This window comes from Balaenoptera physalus (assembly GCF_965194825.1).
Source record: "Balaenoptera physalus genome assembly, chromosome: 14".
NCBI lineage: Eukaryota > Metazoa > Chordata > Mammalia > Artiodactyla > Balaenopteridae > Balaenoptera > Balaenoptera physalus.
In genome coordinates, this window is record NC_138893.1 from 4,626,883 (window position 1) to 4,641,343 (window position 14,461).

General features: G+C 40.2%; 1 protein-coding gene across 4 annotated transcripts in view; it reads left to right on the forward strand.

The window, feature by feature from the left end:
• Positions 1-14,461, forward strand: part of FAM13C (family with sequence similarity 13 member C) — a 132,533-nt gene that overhangs the window by 107,395 nt on the left and 10,677 nt on the right. For all 4 annotated transcript variants that reach the window (XM_082425560.1, XM_082425558.1, XM_082425559.1 and 1 more), the window contains 4 exons: positions 215-425; positions 1,778-1,916; positions 6,804-6,885; positions 8,296-8,507. In XM_082425560.1, coding sequence (XP_082281686.1) covers positions 215-425; positions 1,778-1,916; positions 6,804-6,885; positions 8,296-8,507 — 644 coding nt within the window. The remainder of the gene's footprint in view (positions 1-214; positions 426-1,777; positions 1,917-6,803; positions 6,886-8,295; positions 8,508-14,461) is intronic.

A 14,461-nucleotide genomic window follows, 5' to 3' on the forward strand; every position in this document is an offset into this window, starting at 1 on the left:
CATCTTTTGGTGTGTGTTGGCTTTGTAATATTTTCTGTCCAGATTCTGTGAGAACGAACATGACAGAATTTTGAAAGGCTCTCATATCCCCAGAAGGAAGAAATGACAAAGCGGCAAGACATTATAATGAATGTTTATAATCTTTGTTTAAGAACATGACAGTCTCAAGCCCTCTGTCACTTCTAAGTCTCGATGATTTATCTTGTTTCCTCAGACCCTGTGCCGGCGCACAAAGATGTGCAGAATGGAGCGGACAGTGCGCCAGAAGACCTCCAGTCTGTTGAGACTAGCAGGCTGCTCTGTCACATCACTGATGGTGACAACCCGCTTCTGTCACCACGATGCTCCATCTTCAGCCAAAGCCAGAGATTCAACTTAGACCCTGAATCAGCCCCTTCTCCACCCAGCACTCAGCAGTTTATGATGTAAGAAAACCTTGTTTTGTTCTTGTCTTCATTTCATGCAGTTTTTTAAAATACCATTTACAATACAACCCAGTACATTTATAAATTCAGTGAAGTGTGTGTCCAAAATAGAGCAAACATGCCTACCAAAAGCAACTGCAAGCCCTGAACAAAAAATCAGAGTACTTTCTAGTTAAGAATGCTGTTTCAGGCCTTCCTGAATCAGGAGGAGATGGTCTCGAGACACAGGCTGCCCTACGGCTCACATGTCTGAACATTTTTGGTGAAATGACCAGAATCCTAAGAAAGTCTGTGTACGTGCAAGTACCAGGAATTCTTGATGAGCTCATAAGTATTCTTTCCATGTCCAGCAGTGGCCTCGATGGATGGATTGTAGCAATGCTTGTGAGTTGTACATCTCAATTTCTCCTTGGATTCTAGACAAGTGGTAGCTTACAGTAGCTCCCCCAGACAAAAAAAATGTGAAACTATGTGTTCTTTTTTTTTTTTTTTAAGTTGCGTAAGTAGTTTTGATGCGTAGCTAAAATGAGTCTCCCTTGACCAAAAATACGTGCAGGGAATTCCTAGTTTCTCCTTAATAACTCCTGCTGTTACTCATGAGTTTATCTAGACCAGGGTCCACGGACTGTCTACTGGTGGACTTGAGGGATTTAGTGAATTATTACTGTTGTAAAGTGTGTCAGGTGAGAAGGTGAACGCGTTTTCCGGAGAGGGGGTCCATTCCTTTCATTAGATTCACAAAGTCTCTGTTATATAAAGAAGAGTTAACTACTCATCTAAATCTTCCTTGAAATTGTTTTTAGGTGGGGTTCATGCAACTTATTGAGGATGACGGTGCAATAGGGCTCTCTCATTAGTCTGAAATTGGTGTCCTCCAAGCTTTAGGAAATACATTTCCTAGACTAATATTCTGACATTTGTAGACTAAAGTCCCTGATGACATTTGCTCATAATGGAGTTCTGTGATCAGGGATTTCCAATAATGAGCAGATGCTACCACAGTAGACTCATCAAATAATGAACTGGCCTCTGGACTCCTCTGATCATCTAGGAAGCTTGGTTTTTAGACCAGCAGCAGTGTTTACTGGAAGACCATTTTTAAAAAATTTATATCTTTTTAAAAAAATTTTTATTGGAGTATAGTTGATTTATAATGTTGTATTAGTATGTGCTGTACAGCCAAGTGAATCAGTTTTACATATATCCACTCTTTTTCACATTCTTTTTCTCATATAGGCCATCACAGAGTATTGAGTAGAGTTCCCTGTGCTATACAGTAGGTCCTTATTAGTAACCTCTTTTATATATAGTACTGTTTTTGATGATTCTTTCCCTCTCTGGAATCACTGCAGGCCCCGAAGTTCTTCACGGTGCAGCTGTGGTGATGGCAAAGAGCCACAGACCATTACCCAGCTCACCAAGCACATCCAGAGCCTCAAGCGGAAAATTCGGAAATTTGAAGAAAAATTTGAACAAGAAAAGAAATACCGGGTAAGGACCCTGTGGTTTGAAATGAGTGGATTTTGTCAGAAATGCATGGGCTTTTCTGTCCTTCCTTTTTGAGTACATCTCTGTGCCAGGGGACAGCTCAGTTTCCATTGGCCAACCCAGGACCTATCATAAATTGAGTTTCCATCCTGGGTCTGTCTTGTTCTCACATGCTGTTAGCTGATCTCTGCTAAGATAATTCCTAGTAGCAAATTACAACTCTTATTTCTAAAGTGATTTGATTATTGATCTCTCCTTTTTTTTTTTTCTGAGGAACCTTACCATCATTAGTGTTCCTAGGACTAAAATTTGGAAAGCTTTTTGAATTACGGTCTTATCTTTTCTTTAGCCTTTTCTCATTTGCATTTGATAAGAACCTATTAAGGACTCAAAGGGCAGAATCTCTCATTGTGGAACAGAATGAGGGAGAGTTGTCTTTGACAATAAAGTACTTTCTGGTTGATGGGTGAGGACCTATCAAGTGACATCTATTCAGGCCACTCTTAAGAACAAACCCTGATCCCATCCTTTCCTGTCGGAGAGACACCAGCCTTCTTGCTGGTGCTGCAGTGTTACAATCATGAACCTTTCCTTTTCTTACTTAAGAAACAATAGAGTCAGAGGTAAGTGTCCTGATGGCCAATGCTCGTTTTAGTTATTGTCTCTACTGGTGACTGTGGCACAGAGAAGGATCATATCCATGTAGAATTGCACAAAGATACTGGGTCTTTGGCAGAGGGTCCAGAGCAGCTTGTTATTAAAATAAATGAGACCAGGGAATGTCTCAAACATCTTTAAATATTTAAAGGCTCACTAAGCTCTTGGTCCAGAGGCAATCTGCAGGTCCCTGTAGTGTGGGTTAGTTCTGGGGAGGGAGGTGAGAGTAGGTAATATTCCACTCTCCTGTTATTCCTGTTCTGTGTTTCCCACAGTGACTTCAAATTCACTAAAAGAGGGGTTTTAAGGAGCGAGTTTTAGCTTTGCTAAAAATGGGAAAAAAATCAGATTGGCTTTCAAGACAACCTTAAGGTGTTGAAGATTCTTCTCTTCCTTGAGGTCAGGCAGTCACAACTACTTATTGTCTTTTATAGAGCGGGAGGGTGCTCTACACACTGTGCGTACGGGCCCTTATTTTACAGATAAGGAGACGGAGGCCCAGCAAAGACTTACAACCTTCCTACGGTGGTTGTGTTCTATCAGCTCAGGCTTGGCGTGGTTAAAGATGAGTAGTTTTTGCAGTGGAGAAGTACAAGTAAAATTCATTAAGTGTCCACTGAAGGTTGAGAGCTCCAGATAGCCTGAGAGAAGCTGATTTTCCTTACTTGCTGCTGGAGTTTTATTGGATCTGTGATGCCCTCATATTGGAATCTGTAGAGAAACAATTAGGGGCTCCATCCCCAGGGCCTATTGATATTTCTTACCTGGCAGTTCTTGAATCAGACTGATCTGGATTTGAATCCGCACAGCCACTTAGGAACTCTGTGACTTTGGACTTGTTGCTTTATCTTTCTGAGTCTCAGTTTGTCCATCTGTAAAGTGGAGTTAATATTAGTAGTGACTTCTTAGGTTTATGAGTATTAAATGAGGGAGTGCATATATAATGCTTTTTACGGTTTTGGCACAAAGGAAGTAAGTGGTCTTAGATATTATTAACTTTTTAGTCTGTTAGCGTGATATTTGAATAGGCTATCCCATGGCAACCTCTGCCTTGTCAAAAAATAAAGGAAAATTATAGACATTAATTTTCCATTGGATTTTTCTACCTGCAGCTGCAGACCCTGGATTACTTTTCTCAACTATAAGAGCCACCCAGCAGCTGAGTATTTTAGAGAAGAATTTCTCCTGGCACCTCCTGCCTTTGTCTGGAGAAGCTTTAGGGCCACAGTAGACAGATGCCCACACACTTCAACATGCAGATGGATGAATTTGGGAGCAGTAAAGGAAGAAGGCTTCATGGTCACGGCTTCCGTGTGTATTAAAGTCTTTGAAGTAATCAGAACCTTCCACGTCTCAGGAAACAGGGCTTCCCCTCACCCTTCCTGTCTGGGTGCCAGGCTGTGGTTAGAGGTTTGACATGTTAATGGGCTTTAATTGGTTGCTGTGTGTATGGCTTTCCTTCCTGGCAGCCTGACGGTGGGGTCAATAGCACCCGCTGCCAATTTTTGAATCCGAGCTCCTGCTGGGCCTCCATGCTAGTCTGATGCCCTGGTACGATATACATCTTTCCTTCTCTATTGAATGTAACCATTTCACTTCATATCCAGAACTGTATTTATTCCCTACAATTGATTTTACAGTTAACTATTGTTAGACTCATGGACTTAGAAAAGGCTGTTTCAGCCAGATGTTCACTTTCAGTAGAATTAGAGAATGTTAGAATTAGAAGGGATCAGTCAGTCTTATCTTATTTGACCATTGAAGAAACTGAGGCCCAGAGAAGGGAAGTAACTTCTCCAAGTTCATACAGCAAAGAATTGATGTAGCCAAGACAGCAACATAGGTCCTTTGATTCCTGATCCATAAATCTTTCTAAAGTGTCTTTTGAATCATCTTTGGCAGACCACAAATCTGGTCCAGTAGTACCCTCAGTTATGTGACTCATGAGCTCCATTTTAATTACACTGAACAAAATCTACACTGTGTAATTTTTGGGTGTATGGCCCTTGGGTCCTATTAAACTGAAATAGTTCAGATGTTAGAAGGCTTGAAGATCCACAGCTTGTATATAAAAACTTTCCATATGATCTGAGAGCTGCCATCCTTGTGAGCTTGATTTAACCTCTTTTGAAAGCTCGCCCAAGAGCAGGGAAATACAAAATTCATTTCAGAAAGTGATTTCAGGCTTTAAAATATTTTGTCAGAAAATTCAGCCTTAAATTTCTATTAAGTCCTGTTTGCAGTAGTGAAAGCTTCTTGATGGTCATTGGCTTAGGGTCTTAGGTTTTCATTTTTGTTTTTAACAGTGTTTCAGAAGATTGCATTAACTGTGTGGAACATATCCAGTGAAAAAGATGTGTTCCAGAGAACAAGATGTATTTTCAGATCAGAGTGAAGAATTCTGTGAGGATTTCGAGAAATCACGTGTAAAACATTGACTGTTCATACAACCAGACTGTTACCCAAAGCCAAAGTACTAAACGTTATATCAGGGAAGTAGTACAGTGCATCATTCTAGCAGACCATGGGTAGGACCAGGCACAGCAGTTTGGAGGTGTGCCCTCGGTGTGTCACTGTCCGTGGTCCTGAAACCAGGGCTTCCCTACTGGAAACCAGAGTCTCCCTTCTGGGCTCCCGTAGGGGAAAAATCACTGTCATTTTCCCTCAGTGTTGTTTTCCATCTTGATTTTAAACTGTATGGTTTTTACATCACTATAGAAGTGATAGAACCATGTCTTGTGTTTCACAATTAAAACATCTAATCCCATGTACATTTGATGATCCTCTTACACAAGCACTGTTTTTTCCTTCGAACTTGAGAGGACCACACTCCTCTCCCTGTCTCTCTCTCACCAACATCTTGCTGATGTTATATGGATTTAATGGATTCTTAAACATGGCAGAGCCACTAGACTTGTCACTAACATTGTACACGTTTCTGGCTACTATTACAGTGTTTGTGATGTCTTCTTGAGCATGCTTATTTAGCTCTTTGTATATCCCCAATTCAAAGTAACCACTAATCTTCTTGAGCCTCCATTTAAGTTACCAGGGTGGCCTCAACTTGTTTAAGAAAGTTTCCTACTGACCTGTGGGGCTGGAGGCTAGGTATGTTTGGCTACTCTTCTCTCCCAGTTTCTCTTTCTGTAGAAAATTTACTTTTAGGTTCTGAAAAGAAATCCAGAAATTAAGGTGAATGATTTGTATGAACAGAGTCATATCCTTCTAGAATTAAAACTATATTCTTATTGCCACATCCAAGTGCGATTAGCTACTAGGTAGGACATACATACCCCTACGTGTATGTTTGTTAGTGAAGACTTATTCACCATTCCTTTGAAGGTCTGGTAGTAACACTACTACTACTACTGCTATCACCTCTGCCAGTAATAATAACAATAATAATATTTTTAATTCTAGCTAACACCTCTATAGTGTTTAGCATGTGCCTGGAACTCTTTTCAGTGTTTTACGTATATTCACTAATTCATCCCTCACAGCAACCCTATGAGGGAGATGCTATTATAATCCTCATTTGGTAGATGAAACTGAGGCATGGAGAGGCTAAATAATTTGCCCAAGTCCATACTCATATAGTTAATTTTTACTTTAATGCTAGCCCAGTAGAATATTGAGTCTGTAAACAGTGAGGGCAGTTGAAATCTGGGTATCCCCCTTACATACTGACTTCTCAGACTGTTGTCAGGTTTTAGAGATCCTGGGGTCTCCTTTCTTCAGCTTGGAGGATATGACTGATAGGAGCTAAAGCTTCCAGTTTATCAGTGTTCCCCAGGCAGGTTTTGGTCATAAGTTATGAGCAGTGGCAAGGGAGGAAGTGCTGGTTTGTATCAGTAGAACCGTCTACATTGATACAAAGAATGACCTGGCAGTGGGGTGTCGGGTATGGGTAGCCCACAAGGTGATTGAGGGTTAGATTGTAGGGGGCGCTGACATAGTTAGGACTATGTAAAAAATGCTGGGTGACCAGGTGTGTTTAGAAACAGTGTCCATGGCAAGGATGAAAGAGTGGAGGAGGTCAAGAATGTTCACTGTTTTTCAGAGGCAACTCCATCACCTGGAGGTATCACACCTGAATCTCTCTCCCAGCTTTATATGTTCCTGAACTACTTTCGTGTGCCTTAGCTCTTTAAAATTTTGTTTTTCCTTTTTTCTCTTTCTTCTGTCCCTCCCTCCCTTTACCTCCTTCCATCCCCATTTTTCCCTCCCTTGCAGCCTTCACATGGTGACAAGACATCTAATCCTGAAGTCCTGAAATGGATGAATGATTTGGCTAAAGGTCGTAAACAGCTCAAAGGTAAATGCCAGCCAACGGTCTCCTTTCTCAGGAAGGAAGCAGATAAAATCGTGATAATGTGCTCCAAGGAGTTCTTGATTCTCTTCCACCTGTGCCCTCTTTAACCTTGTCTCCTGCCTAGATCAGAGGCCCCATCTTGAAATAAAGGGTCCTGCGTCCCCTTCACTGTTTGATCCCATTTAATATATCTCCTTATAAAGAGACTGAGGAACTCCAGACTCCCAGGTGGAGTGATTCACTTCAGTGCCAGGAACATTTCAACATGTGGAGTATTCACTTCCCTGGGTTATTGGTTTCTTGGATGTTAGAAACAGAAGAGGCCTGAGAAATCATTTATTCCACACACCCCATTGCACAGATGAGGACATTTATGTCCAGAGAGAGGGGAAGGTGACGTAGCTGGGAGGTGGTGACCTAGGAGTAAAACTTTGTTCTCCTTCCTCCTAATCCAGTGTTCTTACTCTGTCTCTCTGGAGATGGTGGTGTGAGTATTAATTAACTCTAAAATCTATCTTAAGGGATGATGGTTATTTACCAATAAAAATTTATTTTCTTCCTCTCTCTACACTTTTTATTTCAGTACTTAGAGACATGGGAGTTTTTCCAGATTTCTAGAAGGATGGTGATAAAGAACTGAAAGGAATATTAATTCAGTGGTATTGAAGTGTAGTGATGTAGCATGTTTATAATATATGCGGTGTTTAAACACCACACCAGAGCCTAACTAAAAAACAAACATCAAACAGAGAAGATGAGCTATGTATGTAATTGAGAAATCAATATAAATGGCCTCATTCAATCGAGCAGTCCCCTAGCATACTCTGAAATCTAATTTCTTCATAAGTCCCAGGTGGCCTTTTTATTTTTAATTACGTAGGTTTATATGAAGTCACATTGCAATAATGGTGATTTCTGGATTTTAAATACTGGCATTAGACAAAATTGTGAAATCTGTCAAGTTGGGGCTGGCATTCCCATGTCCCCTTCCCCACCCCTCCGATGTATCCTCAGACGTCTGCACTGTGTAATGCCTTCCAGAAGTACTTGCATTTCTGCAGGGGCTCTTAATGGCTGCACAACTTTCAAAACCCAAGTAAATGAATCTTTGAGTATAGAATTTCAGGTGTTGTGATAGATAACAGGTGAAAATTTTGGGGCCAGGTACCACTGGTCTTCCTCCAGGAATCCTCCTCTGAAATCTAGACCACTGAGTTACTCCCACAGATGATCTTCCACCTCCATGAGATCCCAGCCTCAAGAGCCCCTCTATTTTCACATCTGGGGAACCATCATCGGCCCTGTTCATTTCCACTCACTTGGCATCAGGGAAGGAATTCCTGAAAGGCTCTCTGCTCTTATTAGGGCCAATGAGTCCTCCTTGCTCCTGGTAACTCATGGCATTTCTCTTAGAACTAAAGCTGAAGCTGTCAGAAGAACAAGGGAGTGCTCCCAAAGGCCCACCTAGAAATCCATCCTGTGAGCAACCCGCAGTCCCCCGAGAGAATGGGAAGCCGGAAGCTGTGGGCCCTGAGCCAGGCTCCTCTGGAGAGGAGACTCCAGATGCTGTGTTGACATGCGTGAAGGAGAAGAGAGAGCAGCTTCCTTCTCAGGACGTTTCTAAGGTACCTCGCCAACCTTCACAGGGCCCCACCACTCCACATGGTGCCACTGAGATCATGATTTTGACCAATTTGTAAGAGCACTTTGGTACCACATAAATATCTTTAGGAGACTGGCTCTGAACGTTCAGTCAGATGAGTTCCTAGTGGGTTATTAGCTATGACCTAGGGCGTTGCCATTCTGGAGGTTACAGTGTCGCATGCTGATGGGAGACGCATGGTAAAGACACTAGGGCATTTCATATTCCTTTCTCCCCAACTTCCCCCGATAAGTTAGCAAATGAACACGAGGCTAGGATTACAATCTCATCTTACTGTATGTTTTATTAAGAAATAATAAAGCAGGGATGAGGTATAAATAGTAAGGAAAGCGGTTTAGTATTTTATATGATAAGAATAGAGATGTAGGGTTTCTTGAGGAATGTTAGGTGAGATGTCTAAAGACTTCAGCTTAGACATCTTGGTTTTGAAATCTTTGTGAGATACCCAGATAGAGTTGTCAATTATGCATTTGGATATGGGCGCCTGGAGCTCAAAGAAAAGATTATATTTTACAAAAATGATGATGAAAGCAGTTAGTATTTAGTATTTACCTGGTTAATCCCTCCTCATCCTGCATATCTATGCTTACATTTTACTTACGCCAAGGAACCTTCCTTGTAGTCATTCCTGTCTGAACTCTGAGTGACGTGGTCGCCTTTCATTTCTTGAATAATCTGTAGCTACCCTAACATAGCTCTAACTATGCTCTGTGCCATTTTCTGTCTCTCATTATAGTACTTGAAACTTCTTGAGTAGAGTTTAGGCTGTTTATTGTTCATGATCCTCAGTGTCTGTACAAAGTAAGTATTGAATAAATGTTGGCAGAGTGAATGGATATATGAAAGAACAAACTAGCATGTTTGACTTTGAAATGAAGTCTTGAGGAGAATGCTGGCTTCACCTTTTCTATTGTACATTATCTAGTCTTGATCATAAGGTGGCAACATTTATCAAATCCCAAAAGGTTTACCATATGCCCCCCGACTAGTCCTTTACATTGGTACATGTGATCTACAAGTAGAAATGGGCCCTTGGCTACCTCTGTCTTTATGAAATACCTTTAAACTTAAAAATAACCAATATATGTTGTGACCAGTGATTTTCATCCACTCAGCTAACCTGTCCCCTCCTCCCACCCCCAAATATTCTAGACTTTGTGATAGTCAGTGGATAAGTGGATAACTAACTTCTGTGTGTGTGTGTGTGTGTGTGTGTGTGTGTGTATAAACACACACACACACACAGTCAGGCACATCTGTGGTTTTCCATCCTTCAGCGCTTCTGCTGGTCTTTGCTGTATTTTATAGTTACTTTGACCACATCTATAAAAGCAGCTTGGTCAACACCCAAGTCCTAATTCTGTGTTCTACTCAGTTGACTAAGGAGTGAGGGATGAGTTGGGACTGGTATAATAAACTTAGAGTGGGACTCAGTCCTGGAACAAGACACTTTCTGATCATACACGCTTGGCAAGTGAACTAATTCTCTGATATTCAACTTCCTCATCTATCAAATACAGATAATACCTACTTATATAATTATTGTGACAATAAAAGGAGATGCCTGGTGACCAGTGGGCAGTCATTCATTTGCAAAAAGATTTGATTGCCTACTATGTGTTGTGAACACATGTGTATATCCATGCTGGATATAAAAAATAAACACGATAGAGAAGTGATGTGGGTTACCGCCTTCACGGAGCTCATGTTTTCCTGGGAGTTGGGATACAACAAGAAATAACTCAATAGATAAAATCATTAAAATTTTTTATAAGTACTGTGCAAAGAAACAGATGATATGATAGAAAATAATGAGTATGGATGGTTTCTATTTTATATAGGGTGATTAGGAAGGCCAGTAAGATGACATTTAATGCAGAAGAATCAGCAGGCCAAGAGAGCAGCAAAGTGCATTCTAGACGGAACTGCAAGTATGAAGGCCTTTGAAGGAAGAGCTTGTTTGTAGTTGGAGTTCTCAGGTCTGAGGGCTGGAGCACAGGATGGCATGTGATGAAGTCAGAAAAGATAGATCAGGGCACATAACATAGGACCTTTTAGGCCACTGAAAGTATTGGGAAGCTGCTGAATGGTTGTAAGTGTGAAAGTGACATGGTGTGATTTACACTTTAAAGATCTTTTTGATTGCTGTATGGAGAATTAATCATAGGGGAAAAGAGTGGAAGAGGGAAGATGAAATGGGTGGCTTGGACTAGTATGGTAGCCTTGGAGATGGAAAGAAGTAGACACATTCAAAATATATCTTGGATATAGAATCAAAAGGATGTGCTGAATCATTGGATGGTAGGGAGTGAAGGAAAGGAAGATGGATCCATTTACTGAGATGGGGAAAAACTAGAGGAGGAGCGGATTGAGGGTGAGAGTGAAAACTCAGGAGGTATGTTTTGGACATGTTTGTTTTAAGATCTTTCAGGAATAGGGTGACCGACCATCCCAGGTTTCCCTAGACTTTCCTAACTTTAGCACTGAAAATTCCATGGCCCACCAAAAGCCTCAGTCCTGGGAAAACTGGGATGGTCGATCACCCTACTGAGGTATTCAAGTCAAATAAAAACATGTAAATGAAAATCTGAAGGTCAGAGAAAAACTCTGAGTTCTTTAGAAGTCATCTTTATTTAAACGGCAATTTATTTCTGTTATTTTAAAAGAAATAGCCGTTAAACTGTTTAGTGTCAGAAGCCCCTTCAAATAAACCTGTCTTTGCAGTAGGCTAAAGTGAGGCCCTTTAAATAGAGAGCATCTGCAGTAGAACATGTATGTCTCAATATCTAAAGCTGCAGTATTGTTCCTGGGAGAGCTTAACACAGCAGACCATGAGGTGGCTAGGCAGCTATTAGGTGGTTCCTAAGGGGGAGTCCAGAAGCCACAGAAGAAGCAAAGGGAGGATTGAAAATTTCCACAATAGTATTATTCCTGGCTCCTCAGTGAGCTTATTCACATTTGAGATTATCTCATTAGGTCCCAATTCTTTAAACTCAAATTGATGGATGATTTTCATCTGGAGTCTTTGCTCTGCTGCTTAAAATGCATTAAATATTAAGCTTCCAAGATGAAGTTATTTCTTTTCTAGAGAGACCTTCGTTATGACTCCTCTTGAAAATTTTGCATTTGGTGTTTAGTCAGAGCTCATACGAAAGCTGATAAACCCTACAGCATTGCCTTGTCAGTTCAGATACTGCTACCGAGTTATCTTCTTCCTCCATCATCTATGGATGATTTTTGGAGATAATCACATTTCGGTCACAGGGCATCCGTTGAGCACTGGAAATGAATGAATCAACCCTAGGTCTGATTGTGGTGCTTATTTATGTCCTTTTCTTTTGAAAATCCTGAATTGGTACTGGCATATATCCCCTCTTTATTGTCCTTTCCAAGAACTGTAGGTGGAGTCAGGTGCACAGCACACATTACCAACTGGATGAGTAATGGCAGTTACTTCTTCTGGCCCTTCATTAACTGCAGAATCTTTGAGGAGAAAAGCAGACTTTTTTTTTTAACATCTCTATTGGAATATAATTGCTTTACAATGGTGTGTTAGCGTCTGCTTTATAACAAAGTGAATCAGCTATACGTATACATATATCCCCATATCCCCTCCCTCTTGTGTCTCCCTCCCACCCTCCCTATCCCACCCCTCTAGGTGGTCACAAAGCACCGAGCTGATCTCCCTGTGCTATGCAGCTGCTTCCCACTAGCTATCTATTTTACGTTTGGTAGTGTATATATGTCCATGCCACTCTCTCACTTCGTCCCAGCTTACCCTTCCCCCTCCCCGTGTTCTCAAGTCCATTCTCTACGTCTGTGTCTTTATTCCTGTCCTGCCCCTAGGTTCTTCAGAACGATTTTTAAAAAAAATTTTAGATTCCATATATATGTATTAGCATATGGTATTTATTTTTCTCTTTCTCACTTACTTCACTCTGTATGACAGTCTCTAGGTCCATCCACCTCACTACAAATAACTCAATTTCATTTCTCTTTATGGCTGAGTAATATTCCATTGTATATATGTGCCACATCTTCTTTATTCATTCATCTGTCGATGGACACTTAGGTTGCTTCCATGTCCTGGCTATTGTAAATAGAGCTGCAGTGAACATTGTGGTACATGACTCTTTTTGAATTATGGTTTTCTCAGGGTATATGTCCAGTAGTGGGATTGCTGTGTTGTATGGTAGTCCTATTTTTAAGTTTTTTAAGGAACCTCCATACTGCTTTTCATTTCTAATTCTATTGATTTGAGTCTTCTCCCTTTTTTTCTTGATGAGTCTGGCTAATGGTTTATCAATTTTGTTTATCTTCTCAAAGAACCAGCTTTTAGTTTTATTGATCTTTGCTATCGTTTTCCTTCATTTCTTTTTCATTTATTTCTGATCTGATCTTTATGATTTCTTGCCTTCTGCTAACTTTGGGGGTTTTTCGTTCTTCTTTCTCTAATTGCTTTAGGTGTAAGGTTACGCTGTTTATTTGAGATGTTTCTTGTTTCTTGAGGTAGGATTGTATTGCTATAAACTTCCCTCTTAGAACTGCTTTTGCTGCATCCCATAGGTTTTGGGTCGTCGTGTAGAAAAGCAGATTTTTAAAAAACATAATAATTCATTTTATTTTTTTTAAATCGAGTAAAAATTTGGTAACTGATTAGTGAGTAGTTGTGCATTGGAGAGAGGGAAGACTTACAGGTAAAATGCACCAAAAGGAAGATCCCGTCAAGTTCTTCTACTTACCCTTTTAACAGAAATTTAATTTGCTGAATAGGTAATACTTTCTCACATAGTTCAAAAAGTATAAAAGGTTACACATTAAAAAGACTCCTTCCCACCCCATCTGCCAGCTCCAGTTCTGAGGTCTCCCACTCTAAGCAGGTGTAACTATTGTTATGAATGTTTTAGGTGTCCTTTTGGAGTTTCTATATAAAGCATATACAAGAAAGTATCAATACACATTCTTAATTTGCCCCTTTTGAAAAAAGGTAGCAGGCTACATAATTATGTATCCTTTTTTCACTTTGCATATTCTAGATAGCTTTTTATATCAAGACATAGAGTGCTTCTCAATTTTTTTATCTTTAAAATGTATGCTTTAATAGCACCATGGTATTCCTTTATTAGTAATTTACAACATTGATAGTAACCTCGAATCAACTAGTTTGATAGCTTAAATAACATTTAGTATGCCTGACTCTGTGCCAGGGACATTTACATAAGATAATTAAAAATGATCCTCATTCTGTATATTAAGAATTTGCACATTAAGAATCTAAGGTTCAGAGATTCCATAATTTTCCAAATTAAAAATAGTGTGTAATTCTTTTTTTTTTTTTTAGATACTCAAGAAGTATTTATTTATTTATTTATTAACATCTTTATTGGAGTATAATTGCTTTACAATGGTGTGTTAGTTTCTGCTGTATAACAAAGTGAATCAGTTATACATATACATATGTCCCCATAGCTCTTCCCTCTTGCATCTCCCTCCCTCCCACCCTCCCTGTCCCACCCATCAAGGTGGTCACAAAGCACCGAGCTGATCTCCCTGTGCTATGCGGCTGCTTCCCACTAGCTATCTATTTTACATTTGGTAGTGTATATATGGATAAAGAAGATGTGGCACATATATACAATGGAATATTACTCAGCCATAAAAAGAAACAAAATGGAGGTATTTGTAGTAAGGTGGATGGAGTTAGAGTCTGTCATACAGAGTGAAGTAAGTCAGAAAGAGAAAAACAAATACAGTATGCTAACACATATATATGGAATCTAAGGAAAAAAAAAAAAAGTCATGAAGAACCTAGTGGCAAGACGGGAATAAAGACACAGACCTACTAGAGAATGGACTTGAGGATATGGGGAGGGGGAGGGGTAAGATGTGACAGGGTGAGAGAGTGGCATGGACATA